This window comes from Sciurus carolinensis, chromosome X (assembly GCF_902686445.1).
Source record: "Sciurus carolinensis chromosome X, mSciCar1.2, whole genome shotgun sequence".
NCBI lineage: Eukaryota > Metazoa > Chordata > Mammalia > Rodentia > Sciuridae > Sciurus > Sciurus carolinensis.
The window spans coordinates 15839555-15857730 of record NC_062232.1 but is presented as its reverse complement, the minus strand read 5'-3'; the positions used below and the strand labels follow the sequence as shown (position 1 = coordinate 15857730).

At 35.1% G+C, this 18176-nt stretch overlaps 1 protein-coding gene across 2 annotated transcripts in view; it reads left to right on the top strand.

Annotated features, from left to right (window-relative positions):
• The window catches only part of Pola1 (DNA polymerase alpha 1, catalytic subunit), a 288260-nt gene that overhangs the window by 127212 nt on the left and 142872 nt on the right, over window positions 1–18176 (top strand). For both annotated transcript variants that reach the window (XM_047536617.1, XM_047536616.1), the window contains 3 exons: window positions 2591–2765; window positions 15335–15513; window positions 17236–17367. In XM_047536617.1, the coding sequence (XP_047392573.1) occupies window positions 2591–2765; window positions 15335–15513; window positions 17236–17367 (486 nt within the window). The remainder of the gene's footprint in view (window positions 1–2590; window positions 2766–15334; window positions 15514–17235; window positions 17368–18176) is intronic.

The window sequence follows — 18176 nt, the reverse complement described above, 5'->3', positions numbered from 1 at the left end:
TTACTGCCTTAAGCCAAGGTGTCTTCTAAGGATAGCCTGTGTCCTAAATAGGTTATATTTTATTTAGATCTTACATTTAGAACATAGTACCCTGCTGATAACTTATTTGAACTTTAAATTCAGAGGATAATATTTTGGTATCTAATTTATATTGTAGTTATTCTCTTGTTAAACCTATAGTAATTATTTGCTCAGATCTTAAATTCTATTTGTTCACTAATTTTAAACCTTTTTTCTTCACTTTGCTCATAATTTCCATAAGACATGTCTTTAACATTATTGTCTTAAGGGGTACACTTATCACTCATTTAAAAGGTTTTTTTCTGTTAGTTCCCCACCACCAACAATGTAGTTTTGGGCTCCTGGTTGTATCTGTGAAGTTCAGGAATTGCTACATGGGCACTTCAAGGAAAACCAGTGTTGCAATCTGTTCTTAAAGGTGTGTGCCATAGGTTTGTGCATATACCATGAAGTCTTGCTAAGGTTCGAGAATTAAGTCTTTGTGGGATATAGCTTAACATAACCTAAATGTTTTCCCAGAACAACATAGAAAACCCCATTATCTATCAATTCTGAATTCTTACATGTTTGAACTAAGATTTTTAACATGTTTTAAGCAATATGTTTGGGTTACTGTTGTTTAAAACTAAGCCTTTGTGCAAATATTTAAAATAAGTATGCTCAGAAATTTTTAATTGCTTTAAAAATGTGCCTTTATATGAGAACTTCTAATGATACATTGGAAAGTAACTCAAGTGCTTTTTTAGTTTCGAGATGCTAGGGGTCAAACTCAGAGCCTAGCAAATGCTAGGCATGTGCTCTACCACTGAGCTATATCCCTAGCTCCCAAGTGCCTTTAAAAAATATTTTGCCTGTACATATATGATTTAAACTCACTGGAAGCAGTGGTGCAGGCCTGTAATCCAAGCTACTTGGGCAGCTGAGGCAGGAGGATTACAAGTTCCATGCCAACCTGGGCCACTTACTGAGACTCTGTCTCAAATTATGAAGGGCTGAGAATTTAGCCCAGAGACAGAACACTCCTGATTTTAATTCCCAGTGCCACAAAAAATTATTAAACTCAACAGAAAGCTATAACTCTATAAATCAATCAGATTTCACATGTTAAAAGGCAGTCTGAACTATGTGGTTCTTGAAAACACTGCTCAAGGGTATTTTCACACTGTTTTTGTCCTTGACAGTTGCCTTATTCTCCTCTAACAAGCTTCTAAATAGGCAACAATTAAACTTGATTAATTCTGCCTATTTCCTTTTACTATGTTGTGAACTCCTGCAAAATAATGAAAAAATAAGCATATTTATTTCCTTTCTAGATATTTCACTGTGTCTTAGAAGAGATAGACCCTAGTTGACACACAGACCTGTTTGTTTCCATCAGGAGCCTAGCTAGAGAGAGAGGGCCCTTCCTCTGGTCTCTGGTAAAGGCAGTGATGTGCAAGGTTGCCTCTGCTTTGGGCTACATGCTGAGCTTAGAAGGGACTGTTGTAGCAGGAATGAACGAATAGGATTCACATTATAATCAGTTCTGCAGAGAAGCTGAGCACTGTGAATAGTTGTAATTTACTAGTCAGAATATTAAATTCTGCGGTTTCAGATGAGAGGAAGAGTAGAGTAAGTTGTTGGATGTTGGTCTTGTAGAGTAATGACTTTTTTGATTCACAGGTGATGACAACATCACCACAGAGGTGTATGTGGGCTAATTATATAGAATTTCACAACTTTAATTTTTAGAGTGAAAGAGAAAGCCCTTGAAAAGAGTCTTTGACCACCTTCCTTTCCTTAAGGAGAAACCAGGTAAACAGTGTAAAATAATGTGTCGTTCATTCCAGTGACCAGGTATTTGGTTTTTGAGCACTACTGCTCACCAGCATATTGCATTAATTTTACTTCTATTTCTTATATAAATTTTGCATATAACTTTCTATTCTATGTGTTTTATTCTCCTTTTTCCCTTGCTCATTTGCTTCTCAATAAGAAATAAAACTCTCATAGAATGTATATCATATATTTTCTAGTATACATATATATATATACACATATATATGTATATTCTTTTATTGTTACTCCTTTAAAAGCCTTTCTGACTTGACTAATTGTTACCAAGTCTTCTCAATGAGTTTTTGTGAAATTATTTAGTCTTAGTCTAGCCAGTGCCATCTTGTTGGTTTCATATTTTGACAAACAATAGAACTCATAACACATGCTGAATTTATATTTCATTATATTTATATTCTCTCAGTGGATGAGATTGAGAGGTTTTTGATTTCTCTCTCTCTCTCTCTCTCTCTCTCTCTCTCTCTCTCTCTCTCTTTTGTGGTGCTGGGAATTGAACCTAGGACCTTATGCCCTCTAGGCAAGAATTTTTATCACTGAGCTACATCCACAGCCCCAGTTTTTGATCTTTCTAATCTACTAAAAATACAGATGTGAAATGTTCAACATAAGTCAAAAAGACTTCTTGGTGTCTGGAATTAAATTTTATGAATACATAAAATTTAAACTGTTGTCCCTCTGATCAAGCAAGTATGTGTGATTAAGTTGCTCACAACTTCATCTGTACCTGTTTTAGGATGGGTCAAACCTCACTGCGAGTCAGAGGGCCTATGCACCTGAACAACTGCAGAAACAGGACAGTTTAACCATTGACACCCAGTACTACCTCGCCCAGCAGATCCACCCAGTTGTGTCTCGGATCTGTGAGACAATAGATGGAATTGATGCAGTGCTCCTTGCAACATGGTTAGGTAAGTATCCAAGGCTCAGGTAGACTTTCACAGTGTAACAGTGGTACACACAGTCTTTCTCTCACTTTTAGGATGCCTGTTTATGGGTATGGTATTGTCTGATGCTTATTTGTTTATAGTTAGGAATTTATTTTTGTAGTTGTTTGATTACTATCTCCCCTCAGAGTGTGAGCTCCATGTGCTTCCTATCTCTGCAACCTCATGCCTACCCTTCAGTTGTCACTCACTGAGTAAATGCTGAGGGAAGAAAGAGAAGGCAAAAGAAAGGATGAACAGAAGATTTTAAGTACCATTAATTACTGAGGTTACATTATTACAAGTTTAATTAATAAGGATATTGATGGTGTCTTGCTTATTGATTTATCTTGTCTATTTCTAAAGGTAGTTTCATGTGAAATGAGAAGTTATTTTAATGTAAAATTTTTTATTTTAATATTTAATGTCCTTTCAGTGTCCTCCTCTCATTTTAAATTCTTCTAAAACCGGGCTTGCTATTATTCTCTGGGAATTGACTGATTCCTAATTTCTCATTGGCTATCCTTGAGACCTCAATGTTTTTGCAGCATCATCCTTTTGTGTATCACTATTATTGTCATCCTTTACTTAGAAATTTATTTCTTAACCAACCCTAATTACATTTCTCGACAACCAGCATACAGTTCCATTACTTTTAAGGTCTGCGTTCTCTATTCTGTTGTACACTAAGGTGAATGTTTTTAGAGTACTGTCCTTAATGCATCCTTACTGTCAATAAGTCAAATCCAGAGGCCAGTGTCATCTCATAGACTCCAACTCTGGCAATTACAAACTAATCTCCTAACTCCAACCTGTATTTCCAGCCTTATATCTTATTCAGTCTACTCTACATCTGTTAAATAAAGCATTGCACATTCTGACTTTGCTTCATGGAGTATTCTGCTCCTTTCACTGCAATGTCTGCCTTAAACCATGGGCTTTGGCATCATAGGGACCTGAATTTTAATGCTAGTTCTACTATTCATAAACCTTGGTTTACACATTGGTTTCTTGAGTGGTAGAATAGAATTACTTAGGGAGAAATAAGATGTGTCTGAGATGATCTCAGCCCAGGACCTGGAGCAGAGGGAGTGCTCAGTGAGCAGTGTTATAGCTATCTCCCTCCTTCCTTTCAAATATCAGTATAAATATGTCCAAACTCCTTCTGTCCTTAGGATTTGCACATAGTGCTCAGAATACCTTTGTGGAATGAGATTGGTTTTTCCACAGATGATTATCAAGGCATGTATGTATTTTCCATTCTGGCCCTGTTGAGTATGTTTCTGAACTCATTCCTGCTACCCCCATCCCCACTATCCCATCAGTGTCTGCTCTGGAAGTAGAAACTCATTTTTGACATTTGCCTGAGCAAAACATAATTAGGAAGATAAAATTCTGCTACCAAAATAATCATATAATGTATTCTCCAAGTTGAGTTGTATTTGATGATGTTTATAAATCCTCAGCTGGGAGGAGGGGACTATAAATGCATGATATATTTTAGCCTCATTTTTTTCTCCTATACATTGAGTGCTTCCTCTGTTGGATGCTGTGATAAGTACTTTGCATATCTTATCTCATTCAGTCCTTGCTACAACTTCATGGGGGTATGTCATATTAGCTCTCTTTTATAGGGAAGGAAGCCAAGACTTAGGTAACTAACTTGGTCTTGTCACATAGCTAGTAAGTGTTCAGCTTTCATTGGAGTTTAACCAATGTGTGATTCTGAAGGTTCTGTTCTTAACCACTGTGCTAAACTTTTATTGCAATAAATAGCATAGCTCTGAGAGGCTATAAAAGATATTCTCCACCAGGGTAGTATGGTATGGATGTGCAAGCATAGGGAGCATCATCTTTGTGCTTCCTCCATTCCTCTGTACACCTCTATGCTCCCCGTGAATACCTCCGAGCAAAGCTACTTCTTTAAAGCTAAGTTTTTCCATTTGTGGAATCAAGAACCTGGTGTAAAGGCAAACTGCTGCCCTTTCCTTCTTTGGTTTTGAATCTTCTAGTGACCAGGCACTGAAAAGGGTAGATGGAAAAGCCCCATCTAATGAATGGCATTTGAAAGAAGGAAATGTGAAACATTGCATTTCAACAAAAGATCTGGACAGCAAAGGGTGATGGAGCCTCCCTGAGTGAATAGGCCCCATGGCCACTCACATGTATCAAGATGGATGATACCAAGAGTGGACCAGACACCATAGTCTGGTCTCAGAAACCATAGTTTATATTATTTTTGTTTATAATTTGGACAGGGATCAGATTTTGAGGAGAGAGTTCTAGGGACTGAACCCAGAACCTTGTGTGTACTAAGCACACGCTCTGCCACTGAGCTATAACCTGAGCCCATACGGGGGGCAGATTTTTACTTGCTAAAAAATACTTTATCATGACTGTACCTGCCTTATGAGTCAATTTTTTGCAAAGTCAGTAGTGGACTAATGGGTCCCATCTTCAGAGATTTCATCTTCTGTCTCATTACAGGCCAATCTCAATCTATAGAGGGAGCATTCCAGACTTGCACATGGTCCCACTGTGTACCCATTTCTCCACCTTCATACCCATGAAGGTCTTGGGGTATAGGGGTGGCAGTATGGACACGATTGTGGGCAGCCTTTTCTTAGTGCCGTGTAGCCAGTTCAAGCTGATGGAAGGACATGTATCTTGAGTATTGGAGGAACTGCTGCTGCTCCCCCTTTTCAGTTGCCTTTTCTCGTTTCTGTCACTTGACAGTGGTTTTTATACTGAGGATGTTTGAAATTGTCATCATTGTGTAGTCCCCCTCCTCTTCTGCTTCTCCTCTTCTCCTATCTCACTCCTGCCAGCCCCAGTGGAATATATGTATCCATCTATACTAGTCCTTTCTCTCTCCCCCTTTCTTCAAAGGAGGTTCAGTATTTTTTTTCTTTTCCTTTGTGGTACTGGGGGTTGAACCCAGAGCCTGGCATATGTTAGGCAAGCACTCTACTACTGAGATACTTCCCAGCCGGGATGGTTTAGTATTAATGAAGCACATACCTAGAAGTATCCATCACCATGAAGATCTGTAGAAAACATTGAACTTGCCAGGCAGATCTCTGTAGGCATTTATTTGCCTCTGCCCTGTCCAGTAACTGGATTTTTATTTGCACGTTTATTCCTCAATTCCAAGTTAAAAATTAGGGTGTCTATTCCCTTGGGGCTTTTAGACCCCTGTTATCAGTTCTACAGCTTATGGTTTTAGAGAGGGGGAGGGTGGAGATGGGGAAGTGGTGGCAAAGTAAGGGAAGTGTTAGGGGGTACATGGTTTCTAAGAGGTACAAGCTGTAGGCATAAAATTACTGTAATTTGTTTTAAAATTTCTAAATCTGTTTTCTTTATATAAAAAAACTGCAGTTAGTGAACTGACACTGTTAAATAAGTTGAAGTGTACAAATGTATACATAAAATACAAGCCCTCCAACTGCCTAATCACAGACATAAAATAATTCTCTTGCTTTTAATGTAGTTTTTATCTTTGATTAATGAAATGTATTACAGTGTTGAAACTTTAGTGAAGTTTGATACTTTGTCCTTTTAGTTAGTACAAAGAAATCAGGAATAATGGCATAATTTCATTTAGGAAAATTATTAAGTTCATGATTTTTTATTTTTAAGATTCTTTTGTGGAGAGCAACTATATTTTTCAACTACCTTTTTCTTTTCTATTGCTTTTATACTGCTTTCCTTGAAATGAAAGGCAAGCATCAAGTGTTGGTTTTATCCTGTGGCTTCACTTTGGAAATTCTCTTTCTCCTGGTCAGGATACCTCCTGAAGTCTGTCTGGTGGTATGTCGCACAGCCAGGTGTTCCATATGGGAAGTCCATTTTAGTGAAAAAGAGAGAGGATAGTCTATTAAATGAGTGAATGAATAAGTCTGTTGAATTGAATGAGAATAATTTGTTCTAATAACTAATGGTCCTTATTATCCTACTGCAAAATGTGTATCATTTTTCAGAAACCCATGCAAGATTATTGCTATTGGATTTAAATAAAGCAAAAATTTTACTCTTTTCCATCTATGAATAGGAAAAAATATAGTATTACTCTTCTTATACAATAGCCCTATGGGAAATATGGCCACAAAAACTTGGAACTCTTAGCTTTTGTTCTCTAGACTGTAGGTTTTTCTTTCTCTCTCATTCTAATGGAAGCTCCCTATGTTCTGTGGATGAAATATTCACAGTGTGCTCAAACATCCAAACAGTCTTCTGTACTTAGCAAACCAGCCTGGTGATGGGAATAGTCAAAAGTTCATTCTTGAATTTCATCCTTTAATAAATTTATATTTCATGCATAGCAGTAATTAGAATTATATGTAATATCTTTCCTCCAATGAGCAATAATTTGTACAATAACTGTAAAGTACATTTCTTTATAGTTAGTGATAAAATTTCAGGTATTTGGCTATCAGGATATTTTTCTCATTGTTCCTGAGAAATTATTGGTGCTTAAAGAATATGAGAATTTAGAATTTAATTTCTGAAAATAGTGCTTAAGGCAAGACAGAACATATTTAATCCAGTGTGTTCCTGGGTTAAATTGAAAAGTAAAGGTTTCCTTTTTGAATAGTCACACCATTCAGGTTCCAGAAGGTAGTTTTTGTCAATAGTCAGGACCTAGTAATATATTCTAAGACTTAAATGCACCAGTGGGTTAAGCAGTATTTGGGGGAACTTTTGACAGGCCCAGGGATATACACCTGCAAAAAAGAGAGTGGCTGAGAGTAGAATGATACTGCTAGCAGGTGCCTCAGGTGTTACTTTGTCAATAAAGAATTTGGCCTTTTTTCATGATTAAGCTCTTATAAGAGGATCCTAATTACAATAAGTTATATACTCCATGTATGTATATTATGTCAAAATGCACTCTACTGTCATGCATATCTAAAAAGAACATAAAAAAAAGAATGTACATATAGAGCCATAATTTCAAAACCTAAAAACTTTCTTTAAATTGTAAAAACTGAAAAAATGACATCACACCAAATGCATGGTAGGATATTAAGGGAAGTCTTGAGAACTGATAAGAACCTCCTATTCCAGGATGGAGCGCCATCTCAAGCACATCATCCAATGGCTCATGCTTCCAGGCTAGTCTACTTTTGTTTTAGTTGAACAAATTAATATCAAAGCCCTGCCGTGCCCAGCATCATAACAGGCACTGTGAAGGACACAAGGTTGATTCAGCTTTGGATTTTTTACTTAAATTATGGACCATTTAATTGATTGTACTGCTGTGGGGATGTCTAGTGTACAACATAGTTCATGTCCTAAAAGAAGAAAAATGAAGGGTTATCAGAGTTAAGAGAAGTAGAGACCACACCTAGCTGGGAAATGAAAACATTTGGGGCATTGTGGAAATGAGCTGTGTAGAGGCCAGTGGGCAGTTGGGCCTGAATCTCCAGGGGTAAAGACCCATTCTGAGACCCATTCTGTCTCAGCCATTCCCTGCAGCTCTTTGAGGAATTCACAGAGAGCCTCTTCAATGGCATTAGTTGCCCAACTTGCACCTCAGTTCTGCATGGTTTTTCTGTCTCAGCATACAGCACTGAGGGCAAGTAGTGACATTGCTCCCTTAATGTAAGCAGCTAGACCTCTAAGAATTTTAAACCTAACCAGAACATTCTAAAAGATCATTTTTTTCCGTTTTCAGAATACAGTATTTAGTTTTTTTTAAAAAACATTTTTTACAGCTGCATTTTGATTCATTGTACACAAATGGGGTACATCATTTCGTTTCTATTGTTGTACATGATGTAGGTTCACACCATTCATGTAATCATGTCTGTCTCATTCCACCATTTTAAAAGATCATTTTAATTAAGTACACCAAAATGACACTTATCAAGATTGTGTTACTTGGGCTGGGGATGTAGTTCAGTGGTAGAGCATTTGCCTAGCATGCTTAAAGTACTGCCAAGAAGAAAAAAAGGTTATGTTGCTTATAGATAAATGAGTTAGGTATAATAAATTTTAAAAACTGAATACAGCATTATACACACATATTTAAACTATATTATATTTTATGAAAAAGACAGAATTAAGGTGGTGAATTATAGATATTACTTTGCTGACTAAATATTAATACCCATATTTTATTATTAAAAATAACAATTTTTACAAAGTCAGAAAAAGAGTAACAGATAAACAGTTACTAACTCACTTCTATAAAGGGATCTCAAGTCTTGCTGTCTGTCTCCCTCCCTCGCTACATCTTCCAAGATAGTTGAAAGAGAAGATGGCTTTGTGTGAGACAATCAATCTTTGATCTATTGTTTAATTAATGGTATTTTCTTTTCCAATTTTTTTCAGCAAAAAGTTATCTATATTTTCTCAGGTTTAAAAAGAAGATACTTCTAAAGTGTTTCTTGTTCTAAGATACAGATTGAGCATTACTAATCTAAAATGCTCTAGAATCTAAAGTCTTTTTAATCAGTGACATGATGCCACAGTGAAAGTCAACACCTGACCTCATGTAATGAGTCATAGTCAAAACACAGGCACACTAAAAATATTGCATAAAATTATGTATCCAGCTATTTGTATAAACTGTATGTGAAACATAAATGAACTAGGGACCTATTTCCAAGAATCTCACTTTGTATGTGCAGATATTCTAAAATCCAAAATATCTGAAATCTGAAATATTTCTGGTCCCAAGCATTTTAAATAAGGGATACTCAACTTGTATATATTTCAATAAGTTAAAATTCACATTCGGGGTTATCATCAAAGGCATTAAAAACAGTTGATTTGATACCATAACAATGTTGCCCACCAGGAATTTTTTTCTCTCACTATTTTGGGAGTAGCCAGGTGCACACCCATAATCCCAGTGGCTCAGGAGGCTGAGACAGGAAGATTGTGAGTTCAGAGCCAGCGTCAGCAACTAGGTGAGGCCCTCAGGAACTTAGCAAGACCTTGTTTGTAAATAAAATACAAAAAAGGGCCAGGAATGTGCTTAAATACCCCTGGGTTCAATCCCTGCTACCAAAAAAAAAATATTTGGAGAGTTATCTTCTATGATACAAACCTTGGGTGTTTATTGGCTATTATTTCTTTTTAAAATATTCAGAAGTTTTGCATTTTCTGAGTATTATTTATTTGAGTTTATTTTTTTTATTATGGAGAGGCTTAGTTTTGGTGTGAAGCAGTTTGTGTTGTCTGCCATTTGTACAGTAAATTATTTAAGTTGAATCTATAGTATTTTTAAAACTTTTATGGAAAATTTGAATATGCATGGTAGTAGAAAGAATTTTAAAACAAACTTCCAATTAGTCATTGTCCACCTTCAGCAATCAACTATGGCCACACATATGCCTCTTTTCCACCTTCCCCAATTACTATGAATTGAATCTTATAACTTTATTTGTAAACATTTTATTCTGCATTTATAAAAGACATATATTCCCCCTTTCAGCATAACCAGAGCATTATCATCATACCATATCAAAAAACCCCACAGTTCCTTCTTCATTTCATCACATATCAAGTAAATATTCTTGTTTCCCTGATCACACTATGAGTGTACTTTTTAAAAAACTCCTCATTTGAATTAGCATATAATCAGTGTCTGTATGATACTTTTTCTCCTTTGTTTCATTCTTTTTTTATTTTTGGATCCTCATAGTTTGTTAAATGTTTTTTCCTGTAGAATTTTCCTCATTCTGTATTTTTCTGATTGCACCAAAGTAGTATAGGTGTTCCTCTGTCCCCTCTATTTCCTGGAGTCAGTTAGATCTAAAGATTTGGAAAAATATACTGCAAATATCTCCTAGTTGACTAGCTTTCTTTTCCATGTATGATTTACATAGACAATCTTAAAAGTATCATACAGTACAGGACACAGATACAGAACATTCCCATTACCTGAGAATGTTCCCTGATGCTCCTTATCAAAACCCACTCAAGAGCAACTGATCATCTGATTTCTATCACCATAGATTAATTTTACCTATTCTAGAATTTTATATAAATGTTTTCCTACAGCATTTACTTTTTGTGTTCAACTTTTCATTTAGCCTACGGTTTTTGAGATACAACTGTTTGTTGATTGTATTTGGATCCATTTTTTTCATTGCTGAGTAATATTTCATGGTAGATTATACTATCTCATCCATTCTGCCATTGATGGGTGTGTGAATTATTTCCCTTTGGGGCTATTATGAATGAAACTACTATGAACATTCCGTATAAGGCTTTTTATGGATGTAGTATTCACTGTTTAAAAATTCACTGTTTTCCTTCAGTCATGCTGTTTTCATTTTGTGTATCACCCTGAAAGAAGTCCAGATACTGAGCCTAGATTTGTGAAAGAGAAATTATTCTTAATGGAAATTTTCACCAAAAAAATATTCACAATAAAATCCATTAGCTTTCCTAGTAGCTTAAATGATTCTTGTTACAAACACATGCTTGGAACTACCAGGTACTTCCTTTACTGACTTAGAATTTCATTTATATAGAGTTTCCTCTTCTCCACTTGTGTGAACATACATAACTAACTGACTTTACTGTAGTCATTTGCAGTTGCATTAATAGAAACTTGTCTTTGGAGGAAGGGAAATATTTGATCATGCATAAGTCTCCCATCCACATGCTTTGAGTTATGAACATTTGAAGTACTCCATGGGAATAGTAATGTTCTAAAAACAGGCATGTAGTTTACAGTGTTTAGAAAGTGCCGTGGTAGAAAAATAATTTTGTGCCAAATGTCACATTGGGAATGTGTGATCAGACTGTGGTGATCTTAAGTAAAAACAGTATTGCTAAACTCATCCACCCCAATGCCTGTGATGTTAATTTCTATAAATACTTCTTGAAACATGAGAACCTTGATCCTGTTGCCAAAATAATGTGAGATCCTAGAAATTTTCTAATTATAAATGACAGTATTTTAATTTCATTCCATTACTGCTTCTGTCCCTCCCATCCCAGCACAAGTGACTCAATCAGTGCAAGTCACAGGATTGAATTAAAGCATACGCCTTTTCTGCTTATTGTGGGGGAAACCACACCTGTTCTTCTGCCAGATAATTGATTTTCCAAAGCCCAAGCAGGTTACTCCTTCCTTTATTCTGTGCCTGACCAAATGATTCAAGTCACCTATCAAAAACTAGTCTAGTAGAAGTGGAAGTTCCTTTTTACAAACGGGGTATAAAGTTTATTTCTTTATTTCTTTAAGCCACTTGTTCAGAGAAAACTCTCAGTAGAAGAGGTAAGGAATTTGGAATTCAGTTTTACATGTCTTGCTCAAACACTAATATGTTTATGCATTGTATGGTGAGCAGTTTAATATTAATTGTACAGTGTATGTGCATGTAGGGAAAGTGTGATGATAAAGGGTTTACTTTAACATTTCTGACAGAAGTGTTTAACTTTGGAGTGACAATAATTATACAAAGGGAGTTTTATGTAGCAGCTCTGTTTTGCACACTTTAACATTCAAAATCTCTACCTCTAGGTGGCAGCACCAGATACTTTTTTTCCTGTTTAACTCCAGCCTTAATGAGTAATGGTATAAGCAGTAAAACTTTTAAGTCTTCAGAAACTTTGAAATAGGCTGCTATTACCGAATTCATGAGGATTTGGAAAAATTAATTTATATGTTGAATAAGTTTAGGACTTGTTTAAACTTGGATTTTCACCTTTTCAAAAACAATTCCAGCAGGAGTAATGCTTATTTTTTTAAATGTGGCACAGTATGTTTTCTTATTTAATTTAGCCCTCTTTGATTTGCTGTTGAATTTATAATTGTCCTTCCAATAAATTCACTTTTTACTGATATTTTTCATTCAAGTAACTTGTACAGTGATCATTAATACCTAATACTTTAATGTAATTACAGTTTCTTTTTCCTTTATATTTTTAAAACTTAGCATCAAACTGGGTTGGGGCTATATAGAATTCAGTGGTAGAACCCTTGCCTGGCATGTATAAGGTCCCAGGTTTGATCCACAGCACTGAAAAAAAAAAAACCAAAAAAATTTAAAAATGAACTATGGCCAACAGAATACTAAGATTACAGCCCCTCCCCCTAAAAAAATCAGTTTGAAAATAAATCTGAAGTAATAAGCTATGTCAGTTGTTTTGTTCCTGCCATGGGAAGATAGAAGTCATTGGTGGAAACATTTAGGGTGGACATTTCATAAGGTCTGATACCTTCTCATAATTTTCAGCTAGTCATTGGGCATTTCTCCTTAACTAGCAAGATGGGCCCCATCCACTTTTGACTTACTCAGTCAAGGCCAGTGCAGACAGCTTTGTGCACTCAGGTGCACTAAATGAGCTACGGTTGGTGGAAAGGTGAAGAGGTGGAGAGGTAGCTCTTAACAGCTTCCCTTTCACCAGCCAGTCAGTTTAGTATGTGTGTAAACCAGCATTGTTTCATTCCTTGATTTTCAGACTGTGAAAGAAACTGGAACAATCTTGCTTATTTTCCTTATTTTCTGATTAGTACTGGCCAGGAGAGTTGATTGATATTCATACAGTCAGAGACAAGTTGAAGCCGCTTTCTCATAATTGCAAAAAAGCAAGGCATTATGTGAATACTCTTGGATTCACAACTAGAGTTTAATGAATTAGCAACAGTTACCCCTTGCTACAGAGAAGAAAGGGCCTCACTCATGAGCATGGTCTCTCACTCAATTCCTTTGCTTCTCCTTGTCTTTAAATTCAAGGGTATGTATTCCCACATGTTTCACTAATTTGTTGTTTCTCTGGGGGATAGATAACTTATAAAATATATAATGAGTTTTGGGAGCAAGTGACACATTATAGTACTTTGTCTCTAATGAATAGTTTTTCAAATTATTCTGAATGTGTATTTTTAAATTAACTTGGTGCATTATAATTATGTATAATATCGGAATTCATTGTCATATATTTGTGCATACACATAGCATAATTTGTATGAGGGATTGAACCCAAGGGTGCTCCTACCATTGAACTATACCCCCAACCCTTTTTGTCTTTTATTTTGTAACAGGGCCTCACTGAGTTGCCAAGGCTGGTCTTGTGCTTGTGGTCCTCCTGCCTCAGCCTCTTGTGTAGTTGGGATTACAGACATGTACCACCACACCTGGCTTTGAACGTGTATTCTTTGTTTTTATTGTATACTATCACTTTAGGAAATAGTTTAATTCCTCCAAAGAGTAGTTATTAACTTCACGTGTAGCATGAGCGGGTGTTTCATGTATTTTTCTAAATGCATAATCTGGAGGGAATTCAGTCTGCATTGTATTCATTAACTATTTTATTTTTTCATTGAAGTGACATTTATTGAGTGCTTACCTTACTTTAGGTACCAGTAAACTAGGTTTGTTCTTTATTATCCCATTTGAACTTCAAAACTGGTCAGTGACATTACCTCAGTTTTGCAGGTGAGAAATTTTAGACTGCATCTCGGTCATCTTTGTTTGGCACCTTTCCACTGTGTAAGAATTTGCCTTAAGTACTTTATAATTAGTAGATGTCACTCAGTGAATGACCAAAGAGGATTGAGGATTTCATCACTGAATTCTGAATACCTCTGTTGGATTATCTACCTATGTAACTGTTAATAGCTATACAACAACTTTTAGATATTTTGGATATTTTTGAACTTTGAGCTCACTTACTATTTTAGATTACTTATTTACATTTATACTAAAATAAATATGATAGCTTTCCTTGGATTTCCAAAAGATTAGAATTTTAGGGTCAAGAAAATAATGTAATGTGGGATAATTATCTTTAGGTATAAACTCAAATAGTAAATTTTGACAAATGTGCTTTGAACAAGGAAAAATTGGCCCAAGTTTTTTTTTCTTGAAATAGTTTGTGAAAACAAGATAGCATAAGCTATGCATTGTGTTGTTTCAATTAAAATATGGAAGTATATTGGTTTCAAGATTGTCAGAGATGTTTTGGCCCATAAATCTGTAGATCCATTGTTTTTGCACATATTTTAAATTTCAGAATTCCAAATACCAAAAAAAAAAAAGCGATGTTGCGTTTTGTCTCAGATGCAGCTACTGAATTTTAACCACTGAATTAGATTGCAACCTACATGCTGTTAACTACTGAGCCAAGATGAAATCGACCACTGCATTGAAATCAGGGTTAGCAGTTGTATCTGCACTTGAAGGGGTTGTAATGGCAGTGAATCTGTTTTCTTTAATGGGATTTTTATTCTGTTTTTAGTTTTAATGATGACACTTTGATTTTAAGAGTATTTCTTAATAACACTGCACATTTATTTGAAGTCTTTTTACTGTAACTTTAAGAAAATACTAAAACATCCTATAAAATAGTTGCTTCTGAACAGACATCCTGTGGCATATGTCTGCATTGCATTGTTGCAGTTACTTGTTTGATTTATAAAGTAATCTCCTATAAAAAGAGAAATCACTTCTCCATATGATCTTGAGTTCAAATGGTTGTGCATGTGTGTATATGAATTTAAAATCATATTTTGTGAGAGTTTTCTTCTTTGAGGTATTTTTTGGATAAATGCTCTTCTGATTTTGTTTTTTCTTTTACATTCATAGGACTAGACCCCACCCAATTTAGAGTTCATCATTATCATAAAGATGAAGAGAATGATGCTCTACTTGGTGTCCCAGCACAGCTCACTGATGAAGAGAAATATAGGAACTGTGAAAAATTCAAATGTCCTTGCCCTACATGTGGAACTGAAAATATTTATGATAATGTCTTTGATGGCTCGGTTAGTTATTTCTTTTAGTTAGTTGCCTTTGATTTTTGTGGTTGATCTAGTATAAACCTCCCCCTTCCACTATAGGATATGGAAAAGGGAAAAAAACCCACTTACACATTGCTTTTTTGCTTTTAAGGAATATTAGCATCATATGAATTCTGCCCTCACAACTCACTTTATTTCTACTTAAAGTGCATGATTGAAAATGATTAAATATTGTTTTTGCCTTCCTAGAGTATTTGACCTTGCTTTTAAAATGGAATCTCTTAGAAATTCTAATTATCTCAAAATATTTTTATTGTAATTCCTTAATTAGTAACCTGTATTTCCCCACTACCAACCCCCATTTATTAAGACTTAGAGCAATATTTTCCTTTATCTTAAATCAAGTTAATGGGAACTAAGTGTTTTGGGAATGTTTTTGTTTATCTTTACACATCCCACTTACCTCCTTTTTGACAAAGGTACTTTTTTTATCTTTTCTGCTGTCTTTGCCTATCAGACATTTAAAAAGTCACAGGGAGACATTCCTCTCAAGAAGTACTGCCAAAAAATGTATCACTGACCTTGGATCAGAACTTGAAACTTGGCCAATTTACTTGACTCCACTGCAGTGTTATGCATGTACTAGCCATTGGCAAATGAGAAAGCAGCAGAACCCTGTAAAACCTTGAAACTGAAAGAAAAGACATCCTTTATCTAAATTAAAAGTAATTATTTTAAGTTAATTTGGACAAACAGCAGATGTTTTGCATTTTTTTGAATCAAAACAAAGCAGTCTTTGGAAGCAAGTGCAAGGAAGAGGCAGACACAGATCAGCAATACTTGCTAAATCCTTGAGTTTTGCTTCATTACAGCTGTAAATAAGATAGTTAATTGCATGGAGGCTTGACGACTTGCAGATGGGCTAACTGTGGAAGAGCCGATGTCAAGCTCTAAAATCTCTTCCACCTGGAATTGCTTAGTGTGGCGGGTAGGGTTATATACCAGATTGGAGCAGGAAACCAAGATGTTTAAGTATCCAGAAGGAAAACAAATGCTCCAGAAACCCCAACAGTTTTCCTATATATTGCATTTGCTTTGTCTTTGTTTAAAACAAAACACAACAAAATGGTTTTTTCAACTACTAATAGTTATTCTTTCAAATTTCTACTCCTCCTGCCTCCCTCCTCCAAATATGTTTGATTTTTTTTGAAAAAAATGAAGAAATTTTAGATTTGTCAAACGGATGATAAATGATACTGCTATTGTGGTGTAAAACTTTTATTTTTAGGCTTTATTCTAAAATAAATGACACAATGAAAGTAAACTAATGTCATTTAGGGGGTACTTGATTTATCTTTAAGTTTAGAATGAATTAATATACAAATTTAAAATTTTGATTAGTGTCCCTAAGAGGGATGTTTATTTCCAGCAACATGATTTCACTGGTATTCAAAGGGAAAATTGTTTTATTGATGGAGTCTGTCAAGTATTGAATATAAAATAGTGACTTTAGAATTTTCCCTCCGACTTTGTACTCCACCATGATGATGGTAAACGAGTGGAAGATACGTGTGACTAAAGGGGTCTTTGGGAGGAACATAGTTGAGAAAATAGAGTTAGAAACTTACCAGTACAAGAAATGAAGATTATCATACACAAAGAAAGCATATTAATTTCTTGAGAACACTAAAGTTCTGTAACCTGGCAGTAACCTTTTTGTGTCCTCATCTGTCCTGACTTTTGTAGGGAACTGATGTGGAGCCCAGTTTGTATCGTTGCAGTAACATTGATTGTAAGGCTTCACCTCTGACTTTCACGGTACAGCTGAGCAACAAATTGATCATGGACATTAGACGGTGCATTAAAAAGTACTATGATGTAAGTATCCATAATGAGGCTTTATGTACATGATATATTGTGGTTTACTACTTTTTTTGGTTTTTATAAAACTGTAAAATTTGGAAAAGACTGGAGATAATTCCTGGTGAAGTACTATTAGTAAAAATATAACAAGTACGTAATTTTGACATAATAGCAACACAAATAATTTAATTTTTCTTATTGATGCTATAGCTCTTGTTAATGAACTATATTTTAAATAATGAAATTTTACTTTCAAGAAAAAGAATATAATCAGGATTTTAAAAAAGTTTATTATATAAATAAGTGGTCACTCAAATCTTTGGAGAAACAAGGAAAAAATCAATATTACCTATCTTCAAGAAGTAGAGCCATAAAATTATGGGTGGTGATTTTAATAAAGTACCCACTACCAAACATTTTGTACTTATGTGGAAGTCTAAGCCACTTCCTAGCCTAATTTTCTGAGGAAATCAAAGTAAACATCTTTTATATTTAAATGCAATTTGGGATTTAAAGAGAATGCCTTTTTTTAAAAAAATAAATATATAGTAAAAATCCCAGAACAGTAACTGAGCTGTCTTCATTAGGAAAAAGCTTTTAAAATAGACATTTGAAAAGACACCATATTTCCCATTTGATTTTTCTTACTGTTTAATTAAATCATTTGTCATGTAAACAAATTTTGTTACTTCAAAGTTCATTTTGTCTTTTTTAAAGGAGTTACATTCCCCCTACCCAAAATGCTGGGGTTCTATTAGGTAAAAACCATGACTTTTATCATCATTCTATACTTTCTACTTATATGGTAATTAACATATAACATT